Below are 24,747 nucleotides of genomic sequence, written 5' to 3' on the forward strand. Positions count from 1 at the left end.
CTCCCCTGCTCCCCTCCTTCCCCAGCCATGCTCTTCTCACATGGACAGAGCACAGACGTCCTGGAGAGGGAATTTGTAGGTCTTCCCACCCTCCGTGGTGAATCCAACCCCTTCCCTCCTTCACCCCAAAGGCCAGGCTCATTCCTAAAGCTCAGCTGAAGGCTGAAGCAATTCCTCAAACAACAAATATAACAGACAAACAAGTTTCTCATTTTGGTAAGAATTGTTTAATAACAACCAAAGGCCTAAAGAAATGCCAAGACACGGTGTGGGTGCCAGTACAGTTCATGCATTAGCGGCATGTGGACAGGTAAATATTACAGTATATTTTTATGCAATGGTTATAAAAAGAAGTTAGGAAACCTCAGGTTGTTAGACCTAAACAAAAAGAACAAAGGTGGTTTGTATTTTTACTGAATACAAAGCCAAATCTGAAGCTGGTTTAAATTCAGGAAATAGTAAGGCCAGATAGACTTCAGAAAATAATTTTTTTTTTTTTTTTTTTTTTTTTTTTTTTTTTTTTTGTCTGTGATAGTGAGGTGACAATTTCACTGAATTTAGGACTTCTGGGACACATAGCAGCACATCCTTTAGGGGAAATAAGGGATTTCTTGCTCTGATCTAGCAAAGGATAGCAGGACATGATGCACAGCATCCTGAGAAAGTCTCCCTTTGCTTTTCAAATTGTTTTATTTGTACATGAAAAGGTGGCTAGGGGGTGCACCCTAAGAGACATGCATACCCTGAATCTACCAAAATAGGAAAAATTGACATTCAGGTGATATTTAGCTCACAGTTTTCATCAAACAGCACTGCTCCAGGCAGAAATTGTCATTTTAGTGCAAGTAACAGTGATGTTTGGCAATCTATATTTATAGCAATGTCTGCTGCCTGCAGAAGAGGTTAATGAACCATTCGAGGGGGCAGAAAGCTGCAAATTTTAAGCTTAGTTTTGAGTAATTTTGTAGCAATGCAAACAAAGCAATTTAGAATAGAATGGTTGGTGTGATATATAAGAACAACAAGAGATGTTCCTTGCATCAGGAATATTCCTGTGTTCCCTCTTGCTCTCAGTGGTCTCTCAAAGATTCCTCAGGAGATTTTTTTGGATTGCACCATCCGGTTACTTTCAATTCTGCGACAAAAATAAAGGTATGTTAAATCATTATTTGGGTTACAGTCACAGCTGCTGAAGTGACCAGGCAAGAGAAAGAGAAGAAAGAGACACTGGGCCAAAGCAAATATATTAAGGTCTTATATTGAAGTCTCTCATCTGGAGACTGGTCAGGGGATAAATCTGACAGATGAATGCAGATAAGGGAAGGGATGATGTAGAAATAAAAGGGAGAGATGTCTTGAAACAAAAAAAATTGCATATGGACACGGAAAGGTACTTGAGAGGTGGGTGAAAATGGTCTGGCCAGAGAAGTAGATGAGTTTTACTGTTGATAGACAAAAGGTGTATGGATAGACTGCATAAACAGATGTTCCAGAGTGAAGGAAGATTCATAACTGATGAACTGATCCAGATATTTTCTGACAGATGATTTCAGACCCCCCATCCATACTCACTTCTTTTTTCCACAGGAGCATTGTCATCACCACATTAAAAATTAATCCTTTCATTAAAATTATTTTCAGGCCCAGCTGTGATAAAGACAGTGTGTTCAGGTGTTCATCTGGAAAAGCATCAGAAAATGAGAGTCACAAGAGCACTGAGACATCCTCGTTCCAGACAGATTAGAACACTTCCTAATGAGGCTGCTCAGATGGAGTCAGCTGGTGGGACAGGGAGCAGGACTGATGGACTTTTATTTCTGCCATTCAATAACCACTTAGTTATCTGATGTGCAAGTCTGCCAACCATCTAAATACTGTGCATTATGAACTCAGGATGCTGGAGGTGTCCCTCCTCCCTCTCTCTAAATTTTTTTAAAGATGGGCAGGGGGAAAACAAATCTAAATTTTATTCATAGAACAAAAAAGTATTTGGATTTTCTATTAATCTGAAGTTTGAAAATACATTGTTCTATTCTGGAGAAGCAGAGAGCCATCATCAAAAACACATTTGATGTTTATCATCGAAAACCTCTCTCTGAAAGGCTGATCAAATCAGCACATTTACTGATGAGTATTTCCCTGAAATGGTGTTTTGGAAAGATTTGCAAAAGCACAGCTGTTCTGTGAGCAGGGTAAGCTCAGGGGCAGGCTCAGCTCCTTTGAACCAGCAGGAAGAGTAGTTCTTGGGCTGCAGCACTACTCATACACCCCCCAGCCCTGAGCTGGAGCTCAGCTTGCTCAGATGCACCACAGCTTTAGTGCATCCCTGAGCACATACAGCAAAAACCGCCTGCTTAGCTATTGGTTCATTAGGTGTTTGTGCACCCCAAAATAAACCCAACTCTTCTGAAGTCTGAAAGGCAGCAGACAGTGAGGCTGACTCATATCAGAACCTGAAGTCCCCCAGTGATGGGCAGTAGCTATTTGGTGAGTCATTGCAGGAGCACGTGAACACTGGCTACACTGGTTGCATAAAATTACCAGCTTGGACCTGGAAGGCCACATTTACCCCAGGACTCCTAACCTTGGTGTTTAAAGCCTGTGGAGCCCTTTGGGAAATTTCCAGTCTGAACTTTTTGGTCCAACAACAATTCTGCAAGCAGGAAATATCTGCAAAAATTTGGGGAAATATTTCCTTTAATCAGGCCAATCTTTACTACTAAAATGCTGTGTACATACCTGTCCTGAAGTGTAGGGACAGCCCTGTAACACAGACAGTGCTGGTACCTGCAAAGAGTAAAGACAAATTTAATTAATAACAGAAATGGACTTATTCAGAAGCTCATAATGATATCTCTGCTTAGAAGGGATAAATTAGAGTTTCTGGCCATTGAAACCTCCCATAAATACTCTTTTCTGCTGTTTTCGGGGCAAGCATAAAATATGATGTAATTAAACTTCAGGGTCCCACTGGGCAAAGGAATGTCAAGCTTTCCTTCCACACTCCCCCCCAAAGTGTTTTTAAGATCTCTCTGCTGTGACTGTACCAATCTACTGACCCTTAATCTTGTTTCCACCAAAGAGGGAGGAGAAAGAAAAGAGGGGCAACAAGACAACATTCCTCTGGACTGTGGGAGTTAATGGAGCATTGCTTGCATTGCTGGGAGATTTGAACCAGTCCTGCTCACATGAACAGCACAGAGCCCAGAGCACCTCTGACCCTGCACACCCCCCCAGCAATGCCATTACCACTTTCAGGGTCCTCGCCCTCCAGTTCTCCAAAGCCCACATGACTGGCACCACACTGCATTTCATCTCTCCTGGCCCAGTAGGTTGACAGGTAGCTCGATTCCGCGCTGTTCTCAGCTGTTGCCACCTCGACAACAGCAGATGTGGCCTTCTCAGCAGTGTAAAAAGCGATATTTTCAGGGGAGTAATCTGTGATAAGGCACATTTCCAAATCCTCATCATCTTTAGAGGTCAGCCTGTAGGCTGAAGGAGACGGAGGAGCTTCTGAAAGTAGAGAAAATAAGAGTCATTAGATGAGAGTACACATTCACAGTTCCTTTAGTCTTAACATACAGACCCTTAGAAATGCAGGTTCTTCCATTACTCCAGTGGGAAGTTGCCTGATCATAGGGATCTTGTGCTAGGACACCTTTAGAGAACCAAAGCTTCTACTGCAGATGATGCAGGAGCTACTTCTGTTGACTTAGGTTGTATGGGAGACACAGAGAGTAGTCAGGTAGGGCCCCTGGAGCACCTCAAAAGGCACTCATGGACATCCACACTCTGGATGTTCACATCTAACCTGGCCATTCCTCTCTGGAACAACTCCTCAACTCTGCTCTGCAGCCTGGGTGCACTCAGGAATGTGTACAACAGGTGAGAGGGCACCTGAGCAACCTGGGCTAGTGCAAGGTGTCCCTGCCCATGGTTGGAACATGGTCTTTTAGGTCCCTCCCAGCCCAAACCATCCTGTGATTCTGTGATTCTTTCTTCACTGCTATGACATGTAATGTGTCTGGAGAGAGCTGAGCAGCCCAGGGCCATTCAGCCTGTTCTGCAAAGGTTTAGTCAAATCCACCAGTGCAACCCCACTTCTCCCCATGTCCTGAGGGGTAGTGGATAAACCACTAAACCTAAATAGATCTCAGTCATTTACCATGAGTCTCACTAACGGTGCTCCTACAGCAGAAAGGTAGAGAAGTCACTGAAAAGCAGGAGCACATGGCTGCATTCAGGGAGAGGTGGATGAAGCAAAAAAATGTTTCATCATGTTCCACCACTTGACAGCTCAGTGCCAGTTTTTTTTACTAAATTTTACGCTGCAGAAGGGGGAGTTGAGGAACTAAAGGCTGCAGATATAAGACACTTCATGTTCATTACTGTTTTCTTGCTTCAAACTCTGCTAGCAAGTCAGTCAGACTGGGATTTTCCACACATAAAAACACAACCTCCAGTTAAACTCTTTTTTGCACATTCAGCTCTGTAAACTTGTATTCTAAGCATTTCATCTGATTCTATGAGAAGGTACTTTCCTAAACTTTTGCTGACGGCTAACAATAAAATGTTATGGATGTTGCAGTGCTCTCATGATGACTAAATGAAATATCATTAGAGACATACTGCAGCCAAGATTTGGGGCTCTCAGCAACCCTCTGGCTGTACTTTCCATTGGCCCTCACAAGTTTGAACCAGAGCTTCAGTTCGCGTTTTTAAACTGATAAAGTGTTATTGTGTAGGATTGAGAGTTTAGATTAACCTTTGCTTTCTCCCTGTTCATATACCTAACTGATAAATATTGTAGAAATGCTGAAGACTGCTTAGCTCCTAGATGAAGAATTCTTAATTTCTTCCCATATGAGAGGTTTGGAATAAATCTCAGCTTCTAGAAACTGTCTCAAAATCTATCACTCAGATAAATGCTCTTCATCTGTTCGGTTGCCAGCTGTCAGCACCATAGAGAAACAGCCATAATTCCCTATTAGGATGACATCAGAAAAAAACTAATCCACAAAGCCCAGTGGTTCATTCTCTGGCCCTTCTTCTAAATTGCAGTTCATCTGTCCTCACTTTGCCCTGGCTTTGAAGAACCTGATGAGAGTCTTTCCAAACTATGAAGAAATACAGTCCAATGTGTGTTCTGACTCCCTCAGCCCCGCTTCCCACCTCGCATACTCCCAGTTTTGTTTTGGAAATTTCAGTGATTGGTTTTTAGGGAGAGAAAGACAGGTGCAGGTAAAAAGTTTGGTGATAGATCCTTGTATGAAATACAGAGGAACCAGGGTACATCACTACCCCGGGGTGCATGGAAACAAAAGAGAAGAGGAGGAATTGCTAGAGCTGTTCTGTTTCTCTCTCATCATGAGCACTGTGCTTTCTGAACAGCTATACATCTCTCCAAATTAGGGTGGTTTTCTCCCTTTCAATCTGTGCAATGCTTTGATCTCAAGCAGAAAAAACAATAGTCTGTTTTTCACAAGAAGTTTCGGCAGTACCTGTTTTGCAAAATATTCATTTCTCGATCTTACTCAGAGTGGGGCTGATCTTGCTCTGGTGCTGTTTCTAGTAGTGATAAGTTCTTTTATGTATCTGCACACTGTTATGAAAGTTTGCAGATAGTTTTGGTAAATACCAACTACTATAACCACGGCACTGTGACCTGTTATTGTCTTAATGAGCTGGCGGATGTGCTGGAGATGCTGCATATTTATGAACTTTATTTACAGGAAAGATTGGGAAGTGATTCATGTTACTCTGAGCTGTCCACATTGCCTAATTTCATTTTTCCTGAAGAATATTTTCCAGATGGAAGAACAGGAGCTGTTGGAATGCTATTCCTGCCCAGTTTACAGAGAAAGCTAACTCTGAGGCTGATTTCATGGAGAGAGCAGTAGAACCCTGTTCCAATATCAGACTGAGACCTCTGCCTTTTTTTATTTTTTTCCCTTAAACAAGCTTCAGTTGAAATCCTGAACTGGTTTAATACCCAGTTTGTATTGCACAGAGAATGATCTCATTCTCCATTCCCCCTAAGGCAAACTCTCTGAATCTCTGGTCACTCTGGAACTGGTGTGACAGAGGTCTTTGATGCTCTTACCATTTCTCAGTCTGAGACATGATATTCCACAGCTTGAATCAACCTAGAGCTATGCCCAATTCCAGGGACATCTGCACCCCCTCACACGCTCATACAGGCTGATTTTGACCCCAGAGGAGCAACTCCAATGAATTAACAAGCACTTTAGTGATGTTCCCCATCTGTCCCCCAATGCAGGTTCCAAAAGGTCCTCTGTGAGGTCTGCCAGCCCTGCATGGATGCTGGGATGGCTACAGCAAGACTAGATGAACTTAGATAAGACCTGAACCCTTCTCTTAACTTTCAATGCTCTTGTCTGGAGACTCTCAGGTAACAGAAGCCAGGTCCTAGTCCAGCATTAGCCAAGTCACCCAGAGTACAGAGACTCTGTGCAGAGATTCACCGTTTGCAAATGTGAATATGCTCCTTCGCTGACAGACTTCAGGCATAATTCTGGTCTCCAGGCGAAAAATGTTCTTTTTATTGCCTCTGTAATTATTCTTGGAGAATTCAAACTACCTAAACCATCCAGAACCTCTCTCACAAAGCATTTAAGGGAAAGATTTCTAGATAAACTAAAAGTAACAGTGACTTAATAGAGGAAGATACCCAGTAGGTGAAGAGATATCAAGTGTTTAACAGATTAAATAGTTCTCTAGTACCAAACCAGGATGAATCTGGGGCTTTTATCATGTGTTCACATTTAGCACTCCATGCTAAATTTCACGAGTTCTTACTACGCTGTTGGGAACAAGGCGAACTACCATCAGACCTTCGAGATGCAGTCATCATCACTTCGTATAAGAAGAAAGGAGTTAAATCAGACTGCTCAAATTACCGTGGTATTATCCTGCTCTCCATTACTGGCAAAATCCTGGCAAGAATACTCTTGGACAGACTAATACCCGCTATAGCAGAAGGAATTCTACCTGAAAGTCAGTGTGGTTTCAGAGCCAACAGGAGTACCACAGACATGGTGTTTGTTCTCAGACAACTGCAAGAGAAGTGTAGGGAACAGAACAAAGGTCCCTATGTAACCCTTGTTGACCTCACCAAGGCTTTCGATACTGTGAGCAGGAAAGGTCTGTGGCAGATTTTGGAACACTTAGGTTGTCCCCCCAAGTTCCTCAAAATTATCATCTCACTTTATGAGGATCACCACGGCCAAGTCAGTTATGGCAATGCACTTTCTGAGCCCTTTCTAATAAAGAATGGTGTGAAACGAGGCTGTGTTCTCACTCCAACCCTATTCACAGTCTTTTTCAGCAGGATGCTCCAAAGGGCCATGGCAGACCTCGAGGATCAGGACGGTATCCACATTCGATATCGTACTGATGGAAGCCCTTTCAACCTAAGGCAACTGAAGGCCCACACTAAGACCTTAAACCATCTTGTCCAGGAGCTGCTTTATGCTGATGACGCCGCCCTTGCTGCCCACACAGAAGCAGCCCTGCAGCGTTTAATATCCTGCCTGAGGCTGCTGAGCTCTTTGGGCTGGAACTCAGTTTAAAGAAGACAGAGGTTCTCCATCAACTTGCACCTCAGGAAGTCTTCCATCATCCCCATATCACCATTGGCCAATCAGAGCTCAAATCAGTCCAGCAGTTTAATTACCTAGGTAGCCTCATCTCCTTGGATGGTAAGATTGACGGAGAGATAGACAACAGGTTAGCAAAGGCATCAAGAGCTTTTGGAAGGCTCCATAAAAGAGTTTGGTGAAATAAACACTTGAAGAAAAGTACCAAGATCAGTGTTTACAGAGCCATAGTGCTGTCTACTCTCTTATATGGATCCGAATCATGGGTCATCTACCGCCACCACCTGCGGCTCCTCGAACACTTCCATCAACGCTGTCTCCGCACAATCCTAAACATCCACTGGTCAGATTATGTGACCAATCCATCTGTTCTAGAACAAGCAGCAGTCACAAGTATTGAGACCATGTTGCTGAGAACACAGCTGCGTTGGGCAGGGCACGTCTCCAGGATGAAGGACCAACCACCCCCTCCCTAAGATCTTGCTCTATGGTGAACTTGCCACCGGCTGCCGCAAGAGAGGAGCCCCAAAGAAAAGATACAAGGACTTCCCGAAACAACATCTCAACCTTGGTCATATTGATCAACATAACTGGTCTACTCTGGCCTCCAACTGGGAGGTCTGGAGGCACACCATCTATAACGCTGCTGATGCCTTTGAGAACACACACAGGATCACCCTTGAGGAGAAAAGGCAACGCAGAAAGAATCGTGCCTTGCAGAATTTACCATCTAAGGAGTCTTTCTGCTGTACCTTTTGCAACTGGACGTGCCTGTCTCATATTGACCTTTTTAGCCACCAGCGTGCTTGTGACAAACATGTGTAGAGACCTTTCCCTAATCTTCGTTTGCGAAGCCTGGCCATGACATTGAGAAAAAAATTAAATGGATTTTTCTTAAATTTCATATTGGGAAGCAATACCCTGTTTCTGTTCATGCACAGATCTACTCATGCATCACCCAAACCATAGGAGAAATTTAGTATAATCTGTCCTAGGTGATTGAGATGGCTTAACCCACCCATGGGACAGTTGCCTGGAAACAAAAAGACTTGAAATGTCTGCTCATGAACCTCCTGAGAACCTCTGTCTTTTTCACAAGATACTTTTCCATGCTTTTTCTTCCAAAATCAAACTGAGTTTTAATTGCCAGATCAAGTTTTCAACTTTATATGCCAGAGATTTAGTTTCTTAAAAAAAATAAATTCCTAGAATCATAGAATGGTTTGGGTTTGAAGGAAGCTTTAAAGCTCATCTAGTTCAATCCCCAATTCAAAAAATTTCAACTAAATAAAAGAAACTTTCTAAATTAGGGATTAACTATTAATGTAGCCCCAGACAAAAAAAGTGCATTTGTTTAATGAATAAAAAGCTCAAAAGAATCAACCTGATATCCCTTTCTAAGAATAGGTAAAAGTTAATTTTTTGTTCAAATCAGAAAGTCAGAAGAACTTTTGATCTCACTCTTGTGGAATTGCTTCAGGCATGTCTAGTTCACACTGAAATGATATCCATTCCCAATCAGTCTGTTTAATGCATACATTCAATTAGGTAACTTATTTGGGATCATACCTTTGTGCTGCTTCTCCCAGCTCCAGTATTCCATACCCCCCAGTTTGAATCATTGCAAATACTGTAGTCTAAGTCACCTGGGACATTTCTTCACAGTGCAGTGTGAAACTAAGACTTGAATATGAACCCAGAGGTATCTCTAATTTTTTTCCCTCTCAGACTAAGGCAAAACACTGTTACTGTCTGACAGGACTCAGAAGTTAATGACAGACTAACATCATTAACCTGAGACATTGAGGATGCTCTCTCACTTCCCACTATTCCCGGTGTCCCTGCTCGACCTTCGTGAGAATCCTGCTGAGAAAGAATCTTGGATTCATTTTCTTTTGGCCTTCACTCTTCCCTCTACTCTTCGTCAAGAGTTTATGCTCATTCTCCATGAAGGCAGAGCTATTCAGAGACACTGACCAGAGGACACTGCTCCTGCCTTTACACCTTGATAGCCTGTCCTTCTCCAAATCTTACACACTTGGCTTGACTTTAAATCTGGTCCCTCTTCCAAACACGAATTTACTGTATTTTTGAGTTTCCCACTCAACAAGAAGCCCCAGTTACCATAAGAATAACCAGGCATGACAAGAATTTTGGTTCCCCTTCCAAATGCAATCTTTGTACTTCCCGACAGCTCACACTGTAACAGTAGTTGTTACAAATATGGAAGAGGACTTTATTTTTGTGTTTTAAAACCAAAAGATCATGATATGTTTTCTTAGGCTAAGACTCGGAAAATCCAGGCTTCAAGTCCCTGCCATGACTATTAAACCTGTGTCGACATCACCATCTTCTCTCGCTGTTTCTCCTGCAGTGGATCACTGCCACACCACAGCCAAGCACTCCTTGCATTCCAAGACAACATCTCTAGTCCAGCCAGCTTTTGTCAAGGGAAGCTGAAAGGAAGTTAGAATATGCTTCCATCATAGTCCCTACTCCCCCCACCCAATAAACACCAGTCCTGGTGTTAATATGGAAGAGAAAGCTCAAACTTACTTGGGGTAACAACAAGTTGGGTCCCAGTTCCAAATGTGAGTTTCAGGTATCCCTGATTGGCACACTGGTGTCAACCTCTACAAAAATGTGGGCAGGTTTTCTCAATGCTTACTGACACCCAGGGCAGCAGAGCAGGGATAACTTAAGGGAGCAATGATGAAACACACTGGTTTAAGATACCATTAAAGTACCAAATAAATCTACTGAAAAATGATTAGGATCAGAAACACAGAGATCAAATAAAAAAATACTCATTCATTCATTCGCTGGTTACAATTGTGTGTTGCATCTTTTGGGGCAATAAAAAGAACAATCTGCCTTTCCATCTGCAACATCACCTAAAACTCCGGTTCCCTGAGACATGATGTTAAGGGCAACAGCCTGTAAGTCCATGTTTTTTCCTGAATATTTACTACCCTTGATCACCAACAGCATTCTTTTCTCTAATGTCAGCTTGTATCCTCCATCTCCATAATTCACATAGTTCAGGAAACCTTTGCAAGGACTCCTTTTGACCTTGGTTATAGTTCTCTCCTTACAAGTTTCAGTGGCACACTGCGTCCCTGTCCAGGTCTTAGAGCTTTATAGGTGGTTGCAAAGGCAATCTGAGCCTTCTAACTCCATTACCTGGGGTTTCACATGCTGAGCTCTGCAGTAGCCAGAGCAAGTATTTACACATGGCCTTGCAGCTGCAACAGCTCAGCAAACCTGCGTTCAAGTCACAAACAGTCCACTTGCAATATTTGTGGATAGTACAGTGTCTGTACATCAGACAGACCAGCTAAAGTCCAGTTCTCCTTCAAGAGTAATATTACAAATGTCGTAGTGCAAGGTTCCTTGATGGGATTCTGATATGAGCAAAGACTGAAATGGTGATAATCACCATAAATGGAATCAAAGATCGGTAGAGTTGTTTGTGTTGGAAGGGACCTTTAAAGGTCATCTACTCCAACTCTCCTGCAATGATGAGGGACATCTTCAACTAGGTAAGATTGCTCAGAGCCCCATCTAACCTGACTTTGAATGTTTTCAAGGGTGGGGCATCCACCACCTCTCTGGGCAATCTGTGTTAGTGTTTCACCACTCTCAGTAAAAATTTCTTCTTTAACTCTAGTTTGAATCTACCCTCTTTTAGTTTAAAACCATTCCTCCCTGTTCTCTTGCTACAGGTTGTGTTAAAAAGCTTGTCACCATCCTTTTTGTAAGCCTGAAAGTACTTATAAATACTGAAAGGCTGTAATAAAATCTCCTTGGAACCTCCTCCAGGCTAAACAGCCTCATTTCTCTCAGCCTGTCCTCCCCCTAATCATTTCTGTGGCCCTGCACCCACTCCCACAGGTCCATGTCTTTCCTGTGTTGGGGGCCCCAGAGCTGGAGGCAGCATTGCAGGTGAGGGGGGGGGTCTCACCAGAGCAGACCAGAGGAGAATCACTTCCCTCAGCCTCCTGGACACACTGCTGGACATGCAGCCCAGGACAGAGTTGGCTTTTTGGGCTGTCAGTTCACATCTCTGCCTCATGTCAGGCAATGCAAATATTATAAATATTCTTGTGTTTCAATGACTTATATAATCTATGACTTTTCTTGAGGGCAGTGGAAGTGGCATGGATAGATCCTTAGGGGAGAACAAAGCCACATGGCTGACTTGGCAGAAGAGCAAACCCAGGCTTTGTCTTAGCTGATCCCGGGACTAAATGGATGGAGGAGCACTGAAAACACATCCTGCCTGCACCTGCCTCCAGGAAGGGCTGCTTGGACACCTGCCTGAGCTAAAGGTTAAGGTGGGCTACGCTGCCATTGACAACTGCCATTCCCCAGATCTTGGTGTCTATTCACAAAAAACTTGCATTAGTCAAAAAATCAGGATAAATGTACCTGGAAAAACCAGAAGCCTTGTTCCAGATCCAAATGTGAGTTTGTAGTTACTTCCATAGTCACACAATAGCACAGGCCTCTACAATATCCAGAGTAGTATTGAACGGAGCCTTCAACAAAGAAATACTCCACCAAAAGAAATCCTCTTTATCTCTAACTAGACAGATCTATTTATCTAGGACTTTTCTTCTTATTGGCTTTCTTTCCATGTGGTATATTGCATCTGTCACACTCCCAAAAACCTGTTCTTTAATATTCCCCTCCACTGTATTTGTCCCATTTCTTCCAGAAAGCCACCTGTATCACAACATCTATTCTTCATCTTATTCCTCATTTATTTAGTCTGCCAGTCAGATTCCTCTCTCAAAATTAGTTTATTTACTGTTACTTCACACCTCACCTGGGGACTGATGGTGCAGTGCAACCTCCATCATCCCATTCTCTTGGATTTCCCATCTGAATTAGTCTAGAGTGATTCCAGAGCAAATGTGCCATTTAGTTTTTCAGTAGAAAGCACTTTTTTGTGTGTTATTTCTTTGTGGCAGAGAGACCATTGTTCATTCTGTCATTAAACACTGAGGTTTCAGGATGCATTAGGGAAGCTCTGACAGTGTGACCAGAGCAAGACCTGGAGCAGTTCACACAGATATGACCATAGTGGTAAATCTGAAGACATGTAAATTAACTCAGGCAGAGCTTTGATTTATAGCTCCTTTAGCTTACTGATAGCTCCATATAAACCTCAGATTCTCATTTCTCTCAGATGCTTTTGAACAGGGTCGGAAGGGTCATTTGAAACAAGAGCAATTTCTTCAGAAGTTTTCAGAATGAACACTTTCTTTATGCTGCTGGTTTTTGTAACTTTCAGAATAAAATCATGGTGAAATTATGTTAACAATTACTACAACTTAAAGAAAGTGAAAAATTGCTTTTCAAGAGTAAACCCAACCTGTTTATATATTAAAGAATCCTAAATGTATTCTTAAGAAATTCGGAAAAGTTGATATATTTACAAAAATATTGATATCTTGGGATCTCTCTTGCCCTTTTACAAAGAGTTTCAGACAAGAGATAGGGTGTGGAGTTTTGGGGGGACTTTTTTCGTATATTTGTGGCAACAACAGTCAAAGCACACATTTTTCCACACTTTTTTGTTCAGAAAAAAATATTTTGGAGTCAGGATCACCTTTCTATCCTTCCACCAAAGTCATTCAGTAACTAACTTTACTTCTTACCCTCTTTCCACTCCATCCAGGTGTCTATGCCATATCCAATTTTATGCCTTTCACACTGTTCTCCAACAGTTTCAGATCCTCACTTTTAACGTGCTCCAAACTTCACCTGGATGTTGAAGGGCAAGATAAATTCCCAGTACTCAACACTACCTGGCTATGATTACAAACTCGGTATCATTCTCAAGGTTGTTTTCTGAGCTTCCTGAGTATCCTGAATGTATATAATGTCTCACAGTGACAGAAAACACTCCCTCCATTACAGCTTGAGGATCTCCAGAGCAGAGACCCAACATGTGTATTTTTTGCATCCACATACAATTATGAGTCTGGTTACCTCTAAGTATTTCTATCCATACCCTGGAAAAGTCCTTTTTACCTGCTACAGCTTTACGTAACCAGCCTCACCACTCTGTATTTTGCTGATCCATGTTGTCTTTCATAATTTCCCTTTGCTTCTCCTCTACTTGAGGAGTTTGATTTAGGAGCCCACTTGCTCTTAGCTTTCCAAGGAAAATCCTCTTGCACATGTAAAACTTCTGCTATGGCTGGTTCATCACTGGGAATAGGGAGGGGAAAATATGTATGCAGCCATGGAAATCACTTGCTCTTATACCAGTCCCAAATTTATAGTCCTGTTGCTAATGTAATGTGAGGTGACAAAATAGGCAAAATAACTTGTAAACTGAAAGAAGTACTGCCAAGAGAAATCCCATCTGAGAATTCAGACATACCTGGGGAAACCACGACTTTGGTTCCAGCTCCAAATGTAAGTTTGCCATAACTCCCAGTATGGCACTGTGACACAGTGCTTTGCAAAATGGTGCTCTGAGATGTACCTGTGCTGGATGAAGACTTGAGAACACAGAAATGCAAGATTTCTGTTGGAGGTATCTAACCAACATTACTGGCCACCACCTCAGAACCTACAGTGAAATAAACACTTCCTTCAGTCACATTCCTCTGCCTGGTTAATTCATCATGTGTTTATGGTTTCCTCTGTCTCCACACAGCATCTGTCCATCAGTGTGTGCAAACACAACTTTCCAGGCTCTGACTGCTGCTGTTGAGTCTCACCAGTCTGTGTTACCTTTCTGCTCTCTTATCTTGCAATGTCCACCTTCCTTTGCAGACTGCATTTCATGTTGTAATAATCCATACTTAGAATCATAGAATCATGAAATTGTTTAGGTTAGAAAAGCCCTCTAAGATCATAAAGTCCAACCCTTCACGCAGAGCCACCATATTCACCTCTAAACCATACAATTTAGCAATTTGGACTGTCCAAATACCTCCTCCCAATTTGCACAACTCACAGGAAAGCTCCACAGCTTGTGCCACTCCCATCACAGCTGTGGACCATCGCTGCTGCTCTACAGTTCCCAGCAGATACAACAGTAACCTACAGATCACTGTTATTACTTGTTGGTAAAGGCCTGAACTGCATTTTGCTACTTTCTTGCAGACATTAACCTTGGCTTTGTGTGGATTGAAGTTTTCTGCTGGGCTCAATGTCCAAAATCTCAGAAATCTTACTTTTCTTACACGTCTCTGCTCTTAAATTTTACTTATTTTGTTGTCACTTTTCCCCTGCTTGGATGCATATCTGGTGCACAGCAGTTAAGCAGAAAGTCTACCACTTTTTTCCAGGGAATACTAAACCCATCTAAAATTGCTCCACAAAGTCACTGCACTGTTATTTCTGCAGCTGAAGTCCAACATTGTCTATATTGAGTCCCCCTTGACTCAGAGGAGAGACTACTCACCTGGGAAAACGAGAAGTTTGGTTCCACTCCCCCAGGTGAGTTTTACCCACCCTCCCGAACCATCACTGTGTGACGGCTCATTACAAAATGGGCCTCTCCATCCAGTCCCCTCAGGGGCTGTTGGAGGGATGGGATCTATTCCATCCTGGATCTGCCTCTGAAAGAGGTTATAAACACCCAAACACATTTCCATAGATCTCCTTTAAGTTCTCTTTGCCAAACACCTTTCTTAATTTTTGAATGAGTGTGAATATCATCATCATCATCATGGCTAGGCTTCGCGAACGAAGATTTGGGAAGGCTCTATCCACATTTAACTGGTCTTGTTTACAGTCACCTAAGATGGGAAGAACCTACCCCTGAGGATGGGTTATCAGGGAACATTTTATGATCCCTGCCCCAAAGGCTGGTTGTACTGGAATGGAAAAAAAGAGTTTGAAATAAGAACCTGAACCTAGCCTAGGCTCAGGGTCACTGATGCACTCCACCTTCCTAGGAGTCCAGACTTCCAGCTACAGGAGGCATGTTTGCAATGCCAGAGGTGCTCCACTATTTAAATAATTGCTCTACATTTCAAGTAGGCAATTCCTCTTATTGCCAAACCACAGCAGAGCCCCAGGACAGAATTGGCTGAGGTTGCAACACTCAGGCATTGACCCACTCGTTTGGCAAGGTGGTGACTTGAGTCCCTGAGCCAAAGGTGAATTGGAGGCTGTTCTCAGAACAGCAGAGGACAGAAACCCAGAGAGTTGGCTCCCAGCTGGGAGCTACACCTCCCTCAGGGGGCTGTCCTGGCAGCCTCCTCACTTACACCCTGGGCAATCAAGATGCCCACTGGAAGTGGAAACCTGCTGCATTCCTGCAGAGTGGCTCAGTGGGGGACAATCTCACTTGTCTATTTTGGGGTCCTTACACTGCTGTCTGTCTGCTCAGTGAGATTAGTGTCCTCCTTTCAGTGTTCACACCTCAGCCAGGCTGAAATCTTATAGTGCTCTGCATCTTTTTCTATCTGATCATGCTCAGAAGAACAACCTACCTACATACAGGTATTTTACAGCACTATCAGCAAATGTGCACAAACCATGATCGGAGATCTGAGTGAGTCAACTGAAAGTCCTATGTAAACAACAGAACTGAACCCCTTTACATCTCCTCTACCACTGTCCACAACCTTGCTCAGATACTGAGCACAAGCTGGTCAGTCTGCACATCCTAAACCTCTCCCCTGTTCCTGTGGGCTGCTGGACTATCAGCATGTCAGTGCCATGTCCATAGTACATTTCTCTAAGTAGCAAATCCTCCACCTGGAGTATCTTGAAATACAACCCAAGATCTCCTTCTCATGTGTAATGTGACCCAGTAACACAAAGAAATTCTACAGTGTGCTCCAGGGAACACCCAAGGATTTTCAAAAATGAAACACATGAAGGCTGCACTCACTGGGCTGGATGGACAATCCGGTCCCTGAGCCAAAGGTCACCTTGCTGTAGCTGCCCCACAGCATTTCCTTCCCTAACAAAAAGCCCAGCAAGGCAGAGCAGCACCTCTTCCCCAGCCTTTGCCCAGCCATGCCCATGCTCACAGGGGCAGCAGGTGTTCCCACTACAACAGGAGACCACCAGGATGCAGTGGCACATGATGGGCTGCCCACAGGACATTTGTGAGCAGGTGTGTGGCCACTCTGTCCATTCCATTCCAACTGAGATCAAGAAGGGTGAAGACACAGCCCATGCCCCCACTCTGATTGCAGGATCAAGGACGCTGTTGGACTATGAGGACAAACTCTGAGAGGCTGCTGCTCATGCCCAGGGATAAAAAAGAAAGGATCTCATGCAGGTTCACCACCTCAGACTCCTCATCAATGCATCTACTGCATTCGATGAAATGACAACTTCCCCTGTCAAAGATTACCCAGACTCAACAAGTACATCTCCAAGACACTCCAGTGGACACTCAAAGACTTCTGACCAAGAACACAGAAGAAAGCTGCACACTCACTGGGCTGGATGGACAGTCTAGTCCCTGAGCCAAAGGTCACCTTGTTGGAGCTGGAGCCAGAATCTCACAGCATTTCCTTCCCTAACAAAAAGCCCAGCAAGCCACTGGAGAGCAGCACCTCTCCCCCAGCCTTTGCCCAGCCATGTCAGTGCTGGGGGGGCAGCAGAAGGTGACACAATGCAGGAGGTCCCTGGGCAGGAGCAGAGGCTGACATTCTGAGTCAGTGGGAGGAGGTCAGGGCTGGTGCCAGAACTAAGGGGCACCCACCACACCTCCTCCTCCTCCTCCTCCTCCTCCTGTCCCCACAGGGTCTCCAGGCTGTGTCCTGGTTTGCTGTAGGAGTGGCAAATCTCTGCCATGGAGAGAGAAAACCTGGCTGATGGCACATGTTCCCTGGGGATCAGAGAGCTTTAAAAGGATCAGGAACTTGGGCCTGGCCAGCCAGCACTTCCTGGGCATCCCCAGGAGCCTTGTCCCACTCCCAGACGGGTCCCAGTGGGAAGCACCATTGCTCGCATGCTGCTTCCCGGAGCAGCGCAAACCCTGCTGAGTGCAGGGACATCAGAGAGCCGAAGGACCACCGGATCCACTTCAGTGTGGATGGGAACAGGTCTCCAAAGTGAAGTGTCAGGTCTCTGTGACACACACACCTCCCATCCCTGTTCAGAGGGAAGACAAATATGGGAACAGGCAATCAAAGAAGCTTTGACACCGTAACAGGACACATGGGAGGACAAAGCAGGGGGACATGTGGGAAAACCAAGTCCAAGGGACACCTGGGGAATTGCAGGTGCTCCGGCATTGGGCTTCCCAAAATTCTGCCCCTCAAAACAACAGAACAAGATGAGAATGAAGCAATTCCAGTTTGCAGGACAAGGGGTTGTTTACCTGGAAGGACAGAAAGCACTGTCCCCTTCCCCAAGGTGACTCTGCCTGCGACATTTACACCCTGACACATTTCATTACAGAAATGTCTCTGTCAGTCCTGCACAGGATCTCAAGCACAAAGCAGCTGCATCCAGGCACCAGCAAATCTCCCTCACACAACAGGCTCCAGTCTCATGACATTCCCTGGAACAAGGCAACATCTATTCCTCAGCTCCCCCACACTTTTCCAAAAACCATTTCCCTTTGCCATTCCTAATTTTTAGAACCCGTGAGACACAACTCCCATCCATGGCAAAGCTTTTCCAGAATCATGGGGACCCGCTCCTGTGCAGAGACCTCATGGAAATTCCCAAGGTTGGGTGTAGGTGGATTTCAAAGGTGACTGTCAGACCAGTTGGTGCCCATGGAATTGGGCACATTTCTGGCAGCCCAGACCCAGATCCATTTGCTGAGGAAGAGAGAGTAGCTTGGGAAAGAAGGGACAAGTCAGCAGATTCTATTCATATCCAAGGGATGACTGCTCCAGTCAGATCAAGGTATGTGCTCAGGGAGGTGGAAAGAGAGGAGAGGGATAACAGAGCATAGGAATTCCCACCAGCTGGGCAGCACTTGTACTCACTGGGCTTCACAACCAGCCGTGTCCCTGTCCCCAGTATCACTTTATAGTTCCCTGTGTCCACACAGTCCTTCACCCCCTAACAAAAACCATCAGCTCTCCTGCCACTTGCTCCTCCAGGGACCTCCAGGAAATCGGCTCCTTCCAAGCAACACCAGGCCTTTGAAGCCAGGAAGAACTGCAGCCTTGGGAAGAAATCTCTTGGCAAGCTCATCCACAGGAGGGATGACAGTTGGGATTGTGGTGCACACAAAAGCATTGTTAATTCACCCTTTTCTCTGCAAGGAGAAGCAGCCAGGGCTGTGCTAGAGAGAGCCATCAGCATTCCATCCTGATTTTCACTGGTGTGAATGAGATGAATTGTATATCCCTGAAAAAGAGGGCTCAGAACATCTGTCTGCTTATGTGAAAGGAGAGAGCAGGAGCTGGCAGGGATATGTGGAAGGAGTAAATTCATTGTTGAGTGAAGCTCCCTTCTGCTGCCAGAGAAAGCAGAGCAAAATTCCTCACAAACTGAATCTGCCTCCCTCTACTACCCCAACACTAGCTGACGACCCTAAAACTGTTCCATGGATTAGAGTGGGAAAAAGCTTGAAAACTTACTAGGATTTATTCTTAGCTGAGTTCCACTTCCAAAGATGACCTTGTTGCCATAACTAGTCACACAGTGTTTGCCTTCACAACAAAAACCCTGTCAGTCTCTGTGTAGGGTTATTCCCTGGAAAGCTGTACTTTGCTGGCTGGGCACTTCTTTTAAAACCTCACAGTTGGTTCATCCCTTTCAGCTCTGGCAGAGATGACCCCTGAGGGCATCTTTGTCCCATGTCAAGGAAAGATGCAGAGTTATGATCACAGCTCCTCACTCAGCCCTGGGAAAATGGCCCTAAAATGCGACACCTTCTCTGAGGCCTTCCTACACACACTGTGCACTGTCAAAATACCTTCCTTGCTCCTGGCTGCTCCCTGTCTCTCAGCCCCCTTCCATGCACAAACTCCATCCCTGTGTAGACCACTTTCCAACACAACCCAAGTGCTTTTCGCCAAGTAACAGATATGCCTTTCCTATCCTCACTCCTCCAAGCTGCCTTTCTACGTACCAGGTTTCACCTTCAGTTGTGTCTCACTCCCAAAGGCAACTTTCCAGTGGATGCTAAATTCACACTGTGACTCTTCCATGAATAAAAACCACACACCACTTTTACTCCAAAAAGCAGTACAAGATTTCCCACAGAGATCAAGGTGGAAAAAACAGATATTACCCTTGTCACACACCTCTAATCCCCATATAGGGATATCTTCTTAGTCGCATTCCTCTGACCTCTCCAGGTAAAACCAATCAAGAAATACATGCAGAGGGAGTTCCAACCACGTGCCCAGGTGGGCAGATGAGAGTTACCCCCACTGACAGGATGACCAGGTCCCTCTTTCTGCTCCGTATTTCAGCCAACAGGACACTTAACAGGGATCTACTCACTGGCTTTCACAAAAAGTCTGCTGCCAGGCCCAAAGGAGAGTTTGCTAACACCTGTCCCTGCAAAGTACCACAACTGGGCCAGCTTTACCAAAACCCCACAGCTACCAGGAAGGAAACACCCAGAAGACACTGACATTTGGCTTTGCCAGCAGAGGCTGGAAAAAACAGTAAAAGATAAGGGAAATCCCTAATTCCTGAGCTACAACAACATCCTCCTCCCCTCCCCAGGCTGACACAGAGCTGCTCTCCCTGCGACAGGGTCCTTGCCCACAGGGCTGCAGCTCTGCCTGGAGCACCTTCCGGAGCACCCAGGGCTGCCCAGGGCACAGCTGGTGAGACTCAGGCATTTCTCTCAGTCTCACAGATTTATGTGCCTTTGCAGAGCTTTCCCCCTTTCCAAATAAAAACTTTTTGCCCATCCCACTCCTCCCACAGCAGCTCACAGCTTTTCCATTCCCAGAGTGAGGGCACTGGGGTCTGTGTGCCTTCAGAAAGGTTTCCTAAGATTTACACCCCGACGTTATAGCCTTGGACATTACTGCATTGCCCTGCAGGGCTAAAATGGACCTTTGAGACGACTCACAAGGTGCCACTCCTCGCTTTGTCCCAGCTCCAGAGGTAGACCTGAGCCCATGCAAAGCCCTGAACAAAAGCCATCACAGCAGTGCTCTCATCTCCCCGGAGCATGGAAGCCCTTGGTGCGGCTGCCAAGGAACTTCCCAGCAAGGCACAGGTGACACTTTTCCAATAATCACACGGACCTCAAGTTGAGATTTACTCTGTGCGAGCACAGCCCCATTACAGACTACACTGAGGGCATTCTCAGAGTGTGGGGTGGCAGAGAAGGCATTTCAAGTGCACAAAGGCAAAAGGAAAGAATGAATATAAAAACATTCCCATTGCAGGAGAGGAATTTGGAAGACCAGTAGCAAGCTGCACACTCACTGGGCTGGATGGACAGTCTGGTCCCTGAGCCAAAGGTCACCTTTCTGGAGCTGTCCCACAGCATTTCCTTCCCTAACAAAAAGCTCAGCAAGCCACAACAGAGCAGCACCTCTCCCCCAGCCTTTACCCAGCCTTGCCAGGGCTGGGGAATCACAAATCCTTGTGTCTGTATCCCACACCTCAGACTTCTCTTTAGGATCTGAAGGTGCATTAGAGCAGGAATGCAGCAAGAAGAGACAACCTGGAGAGAAGAAACAGGAGCAGAAAACATACTTGGCAGAACACGGAGCTTCGTCCCTGGCCCAAACTGCAGTTTTCCTGTGTTGCTGGTCACACAGTGTGATACTCTCCTACAAGAACCCAGGGCTCAGCCTGGCTCTCACCCCTCTGGTCTCCTTTTGAGAGGAGAGGGACGAGACCCTTGGACAGGAGATGGCTTTCCCTTAGGAACTGCAACAGAGAGAGGAGGGAAAATAAAACCTCAGGGATCACTTTCTCAGGCTGTTTGCAAAATCCCTGTCACTGACTGGCATTGAGACTTTTCAGGACATGGTGCCCCAGGGCTTGGTGTTGGTCTGGTGTCCAAAATAGAAAAAGCACACTCTGTCCATGGGGTTTGTAGTTCAGCACCAAGATTACTACCCCCGACAGCTCAGTTTACCTTTGGTATCCTCTGTGCTTATCCTGTGCTGCTGCTGGAGCACAGCCCCAGGACAGAATTGTTGACTGACATTGCAACCCAATTGCTCCACAAAGCCACTGCACTGTTATTTCTGCAGCTGAAGTCCAACATTGTCTATATTGAGTCCCCCTTGACTCAGAGGAGAGACTACTCACCTGGGAAAACGAGAAGTTTGGTTCCACTCCCCCAGGTGAGTTTTACCCACCCTCCCGAACCATCACTGTGTGACAGCTCATTACAAAATGGGCCTCTCCATCCAGTCCCCTCAGGGGCTGTTGGAGGGATGGGGTCTATTCCATCCTGGATCTGCCTCTGAAAGAGGTTATAAACACCCAAACACATTTCCATTGATCTCCTCTAAGTTCTATTTGCCAAATACCTTTTTCCGTGTTCAAATCCCTGGGAATAACTAGACTTTATTTTGGTCACTAAAGGTGTCAGAGATGGGAAGAACCTATCCCTGAGTTATCAGGGAACATTTTATGATCCCTGCCCCAAAGGTTGGTTGTACTGGAATGGAAAAAAGGATGGGAATAAGAACCTGAACCTAGCCTAGGATGAGGGTCTCTGATGCAGTCCATATTTCTGTCATTTCACTGTCCATATCATATTTTCTAAAGGGCAGAAGTCCTCCAACTGAACATGCTACTAGGCACAAGAGTCTCTTGATATAGTACCCAAGGTCTCCCTCCATCTGTAATGTGATCCAGATAAAAGTAATTCTGCAGTGTGTCCCAGTGGACACCCAAGGATTTCCAAAAATTAGGCAAAGGAAAACTGCAGACTCACTGGGCTGGATGGACAGTCTGGTCCCTGAGCCAAAGGTCACCTTGCCATAGCCAGAGCCAATATCACACAACATTTCCTTCCTTAACAAAAAGCCCAGCAAGCCACTGCAGAGCAGCACCTCTCCCCCAGCCTTTGCCCAGCCATGCCCACGCTCACAGGGCCAGCAGAAAGGAAACAGTGCTTTACGCTGCATCCCCTACCACCCTGGGATGCAATGGCACAGCACAGCCTTCCCACAGGGCAGCTGGGACATTTGGGAGCATCAAAGTGTGGCTACTTTGTCCATCCCAGGCAAACTGAGAGCAGGAAGGGTTGTTTTGGGCATTCCCTTAAAACAAAGCCCATCCCTGGATATGGACACCCAGAGATGACCAAACAACCAGCCAGGCTGCTGCTCTCAACCACCCAAAGAACGGCCTCAGAGAGAACACACAGCACTGGACTTACCTGGCCAAACAGTGAGTCTCGTTCCAGAGCCAAAGACAAGTTTATAAGACCCATATCCTGTGTTCACACAGTGTTTCTTCCCTCAACAAAAACCTTCCTCACCACTCGGCAAGACTGGTCACCTGCATCTCCACTGGGTAGTGCTGAATGTCATTAGCAGTGACAGCCTTAGGTGAAGAACCCCCCACACTCTAATTGCAGGATCAAGGACACTGTTGGACCTGTGGATACAAACCCTGTTTGGGAGCCCTGTTGCTTCTGCCCAAAGCCAGTGCCTGTCTTGGAGAAAAGAAGGTGGCCTCTAACCCCATAGCTGAAGGGCCACAAGCCCAGGAAGGGCATCCTGGAGATCTCAGTGGGCAGGGGGCTATTTTACTTGACATGGAAGGAGACTACAAGAAAGCAGTTGTACTTACTAGGAAAAACTTGAAGTCCTGTCCCTCTGCCAAGTGTGAGCCTGTGTCATAGTTCACACAGCTGTTTTCACCTCAACAAGAACACAAGCTCATCCACATCCCAAGAGACAAAAAGCAACCCTTCTGGTCATGGCACAAAATGTCCTGAGCAAATGTGTTTAGGACTCTACATTGCCTGTCTGAAAGGAAGGACGTAGATAACTGACAGAGTAATTGTGGACATAGTCAGACCTGTCTCAACTCATATATCACTGGTATGATGTTTTGTATCTTTCTTTTTTATATTTACACATTGAGCAAATAATGGCTTAACCTTACTTGGTTTTACCCTTAGCTGCATTCCACTTCGAAAGGTGAATTTGTTTCCATAACTATTCATACAGTGTTTTTCTTCAAAACAAAAACCTTTTTTTCTCCTCCAGTACCTGATTAGATCTTACTTAACATCTTTTTAACTTAGTCTACGGAGTAAATTCCATTTCCTTTAAAGACTTTTCCTAGCTGATGGCTACTTTCAGTTTGGTCAGAGATGGTCACTCACTGCAAGTTTTGTCCTTCATTCCTGCAGTTAAATGCTACACCAAAATTCCTCCTCCAGCATTAGATCAGAATTAAAACAGAGATCTTCCCCTGAACCATCCTACATGGCTTCAAAATACATTTCTTGATTCCCCAAACAAACAATGCCCTGCCTGTTCCCATCTCGTTCCATGACAGCCCAGCTTTTTTTTTTTTTTTTTTTTTTTTGCCAAGGAGTGAAAACCTGGCAAAACCTGCCTGTATTCAGACATAGGAGCAGCTGAGCAAGGGGTAAGACAGTTTTCCCAGCTGAGAAGGAACTGCATCTTCTGGGACATTGCCTGGGTTCTGGACAATGGAAATAAAAGGACAGTGTGAGGTCTGCAGGACTGGAAGTTTTCTGGGAATATGCAGTAGTGAAGAAAACGACTCAAATGTTACAGCTCTCAATGACACAAGAAAGTCCAGTCCTCCAAATAGGTGTTTAGCTTTACAAATAAGTTTTTTTTCTGGTACAGGGTCAGTGCTGACCTTCTACCCACAGAAGGACAGAGCAATGGAATTTTAATGGCTGTTTCAAAGAGGAATTAAGCTTTCCTATCCTTATGACAAAGCATCCTGTGTTCAGGGCACTTCATCTTTCCTAAACTGTAAAAATAATTGACAAGAAACCTGAGAGGAGACAGAAAAGAGACAACTCAGCCTTCAGGCTTTCTACCTACCTGGTTTCACTGTCAGTTGTGTCCCACTTCCAAAGGTCATTTTCCAGCTGGATGCTGAATTCACACAGTGATACATTCACTAACAAAAACCACACACAACTTTGGGGCACACAAATATGTGTGTTTTTCAAAAGAGATCAAGAGGGAACACAGGTGTCATCCTTGTCACATACATTTGACTCTAAATTATGATGTCTTTCTAG

At 44.9% G+C, this 24,747-nt stretch overlaps 1 protein-coding gene across 3 annotated transcripts; it reads right to left on the minus strand.

Moving 5' to 3' along the window:
* Positions 1-204: 204 nt before the first annotated feature.
* Positions 205-21,048, minus strand: LOC135403053 (M1-specific T cell receptor alpha chain-like). Of its 3 annotated transcripts, none has more exons than XM_064636672.1 (5): positions 20,970-21,048; positions 3,250-3,513; positions 2,740-2,787; positions 1,573-1,679; positions 205-1,135 (listed from the first exon to the last, which is right to left on the minus strand). In XM_064636672.1, exons 1-5 carry the CDS (start codon positions 21,031-21,033, stop codon positions 1,130-1,132), a joined length of 489 nt encoding a protein of 162 aa, XP_064492742.1. In that variant the 5' UTR covers positions 21,034-21,048; the 3' UTR covers positions 205-1,129. The 3 variants fall into 3 exon arrangements, with proteins under 3 accessions (XP_064492742.1, XP_064492744.1, XP_064492743.1); XM_064636674.1 differs by lacking the exon at positions 20,970-21,048 and adding an exon at positions 17,935-18,019; XM_064636673.1 differs by lacking the exon at positions 20,970-21,048 and adding an exon at positions 16,489-16,818.
* Between the last annotated feature and the right edge of the window lie 3,699 nt (positions 21,049-24,747).

Source organism: Pseudopipra pipra, chromosome 26 (genome assembly GCF_036250125.1).
Source record: "Pseudopipra pipra isolate bDixPip1 chromosome 26, bDixPip1.hap1, whole genome shotgun sequence".
Classification (NCBI taxonomy): domain Eukaryota; kingdom Metazoa; phylum Chordata; class Aves; order Passeriformes; family Pipridae; genus Pseudopipra; species Pseudopipra pipra.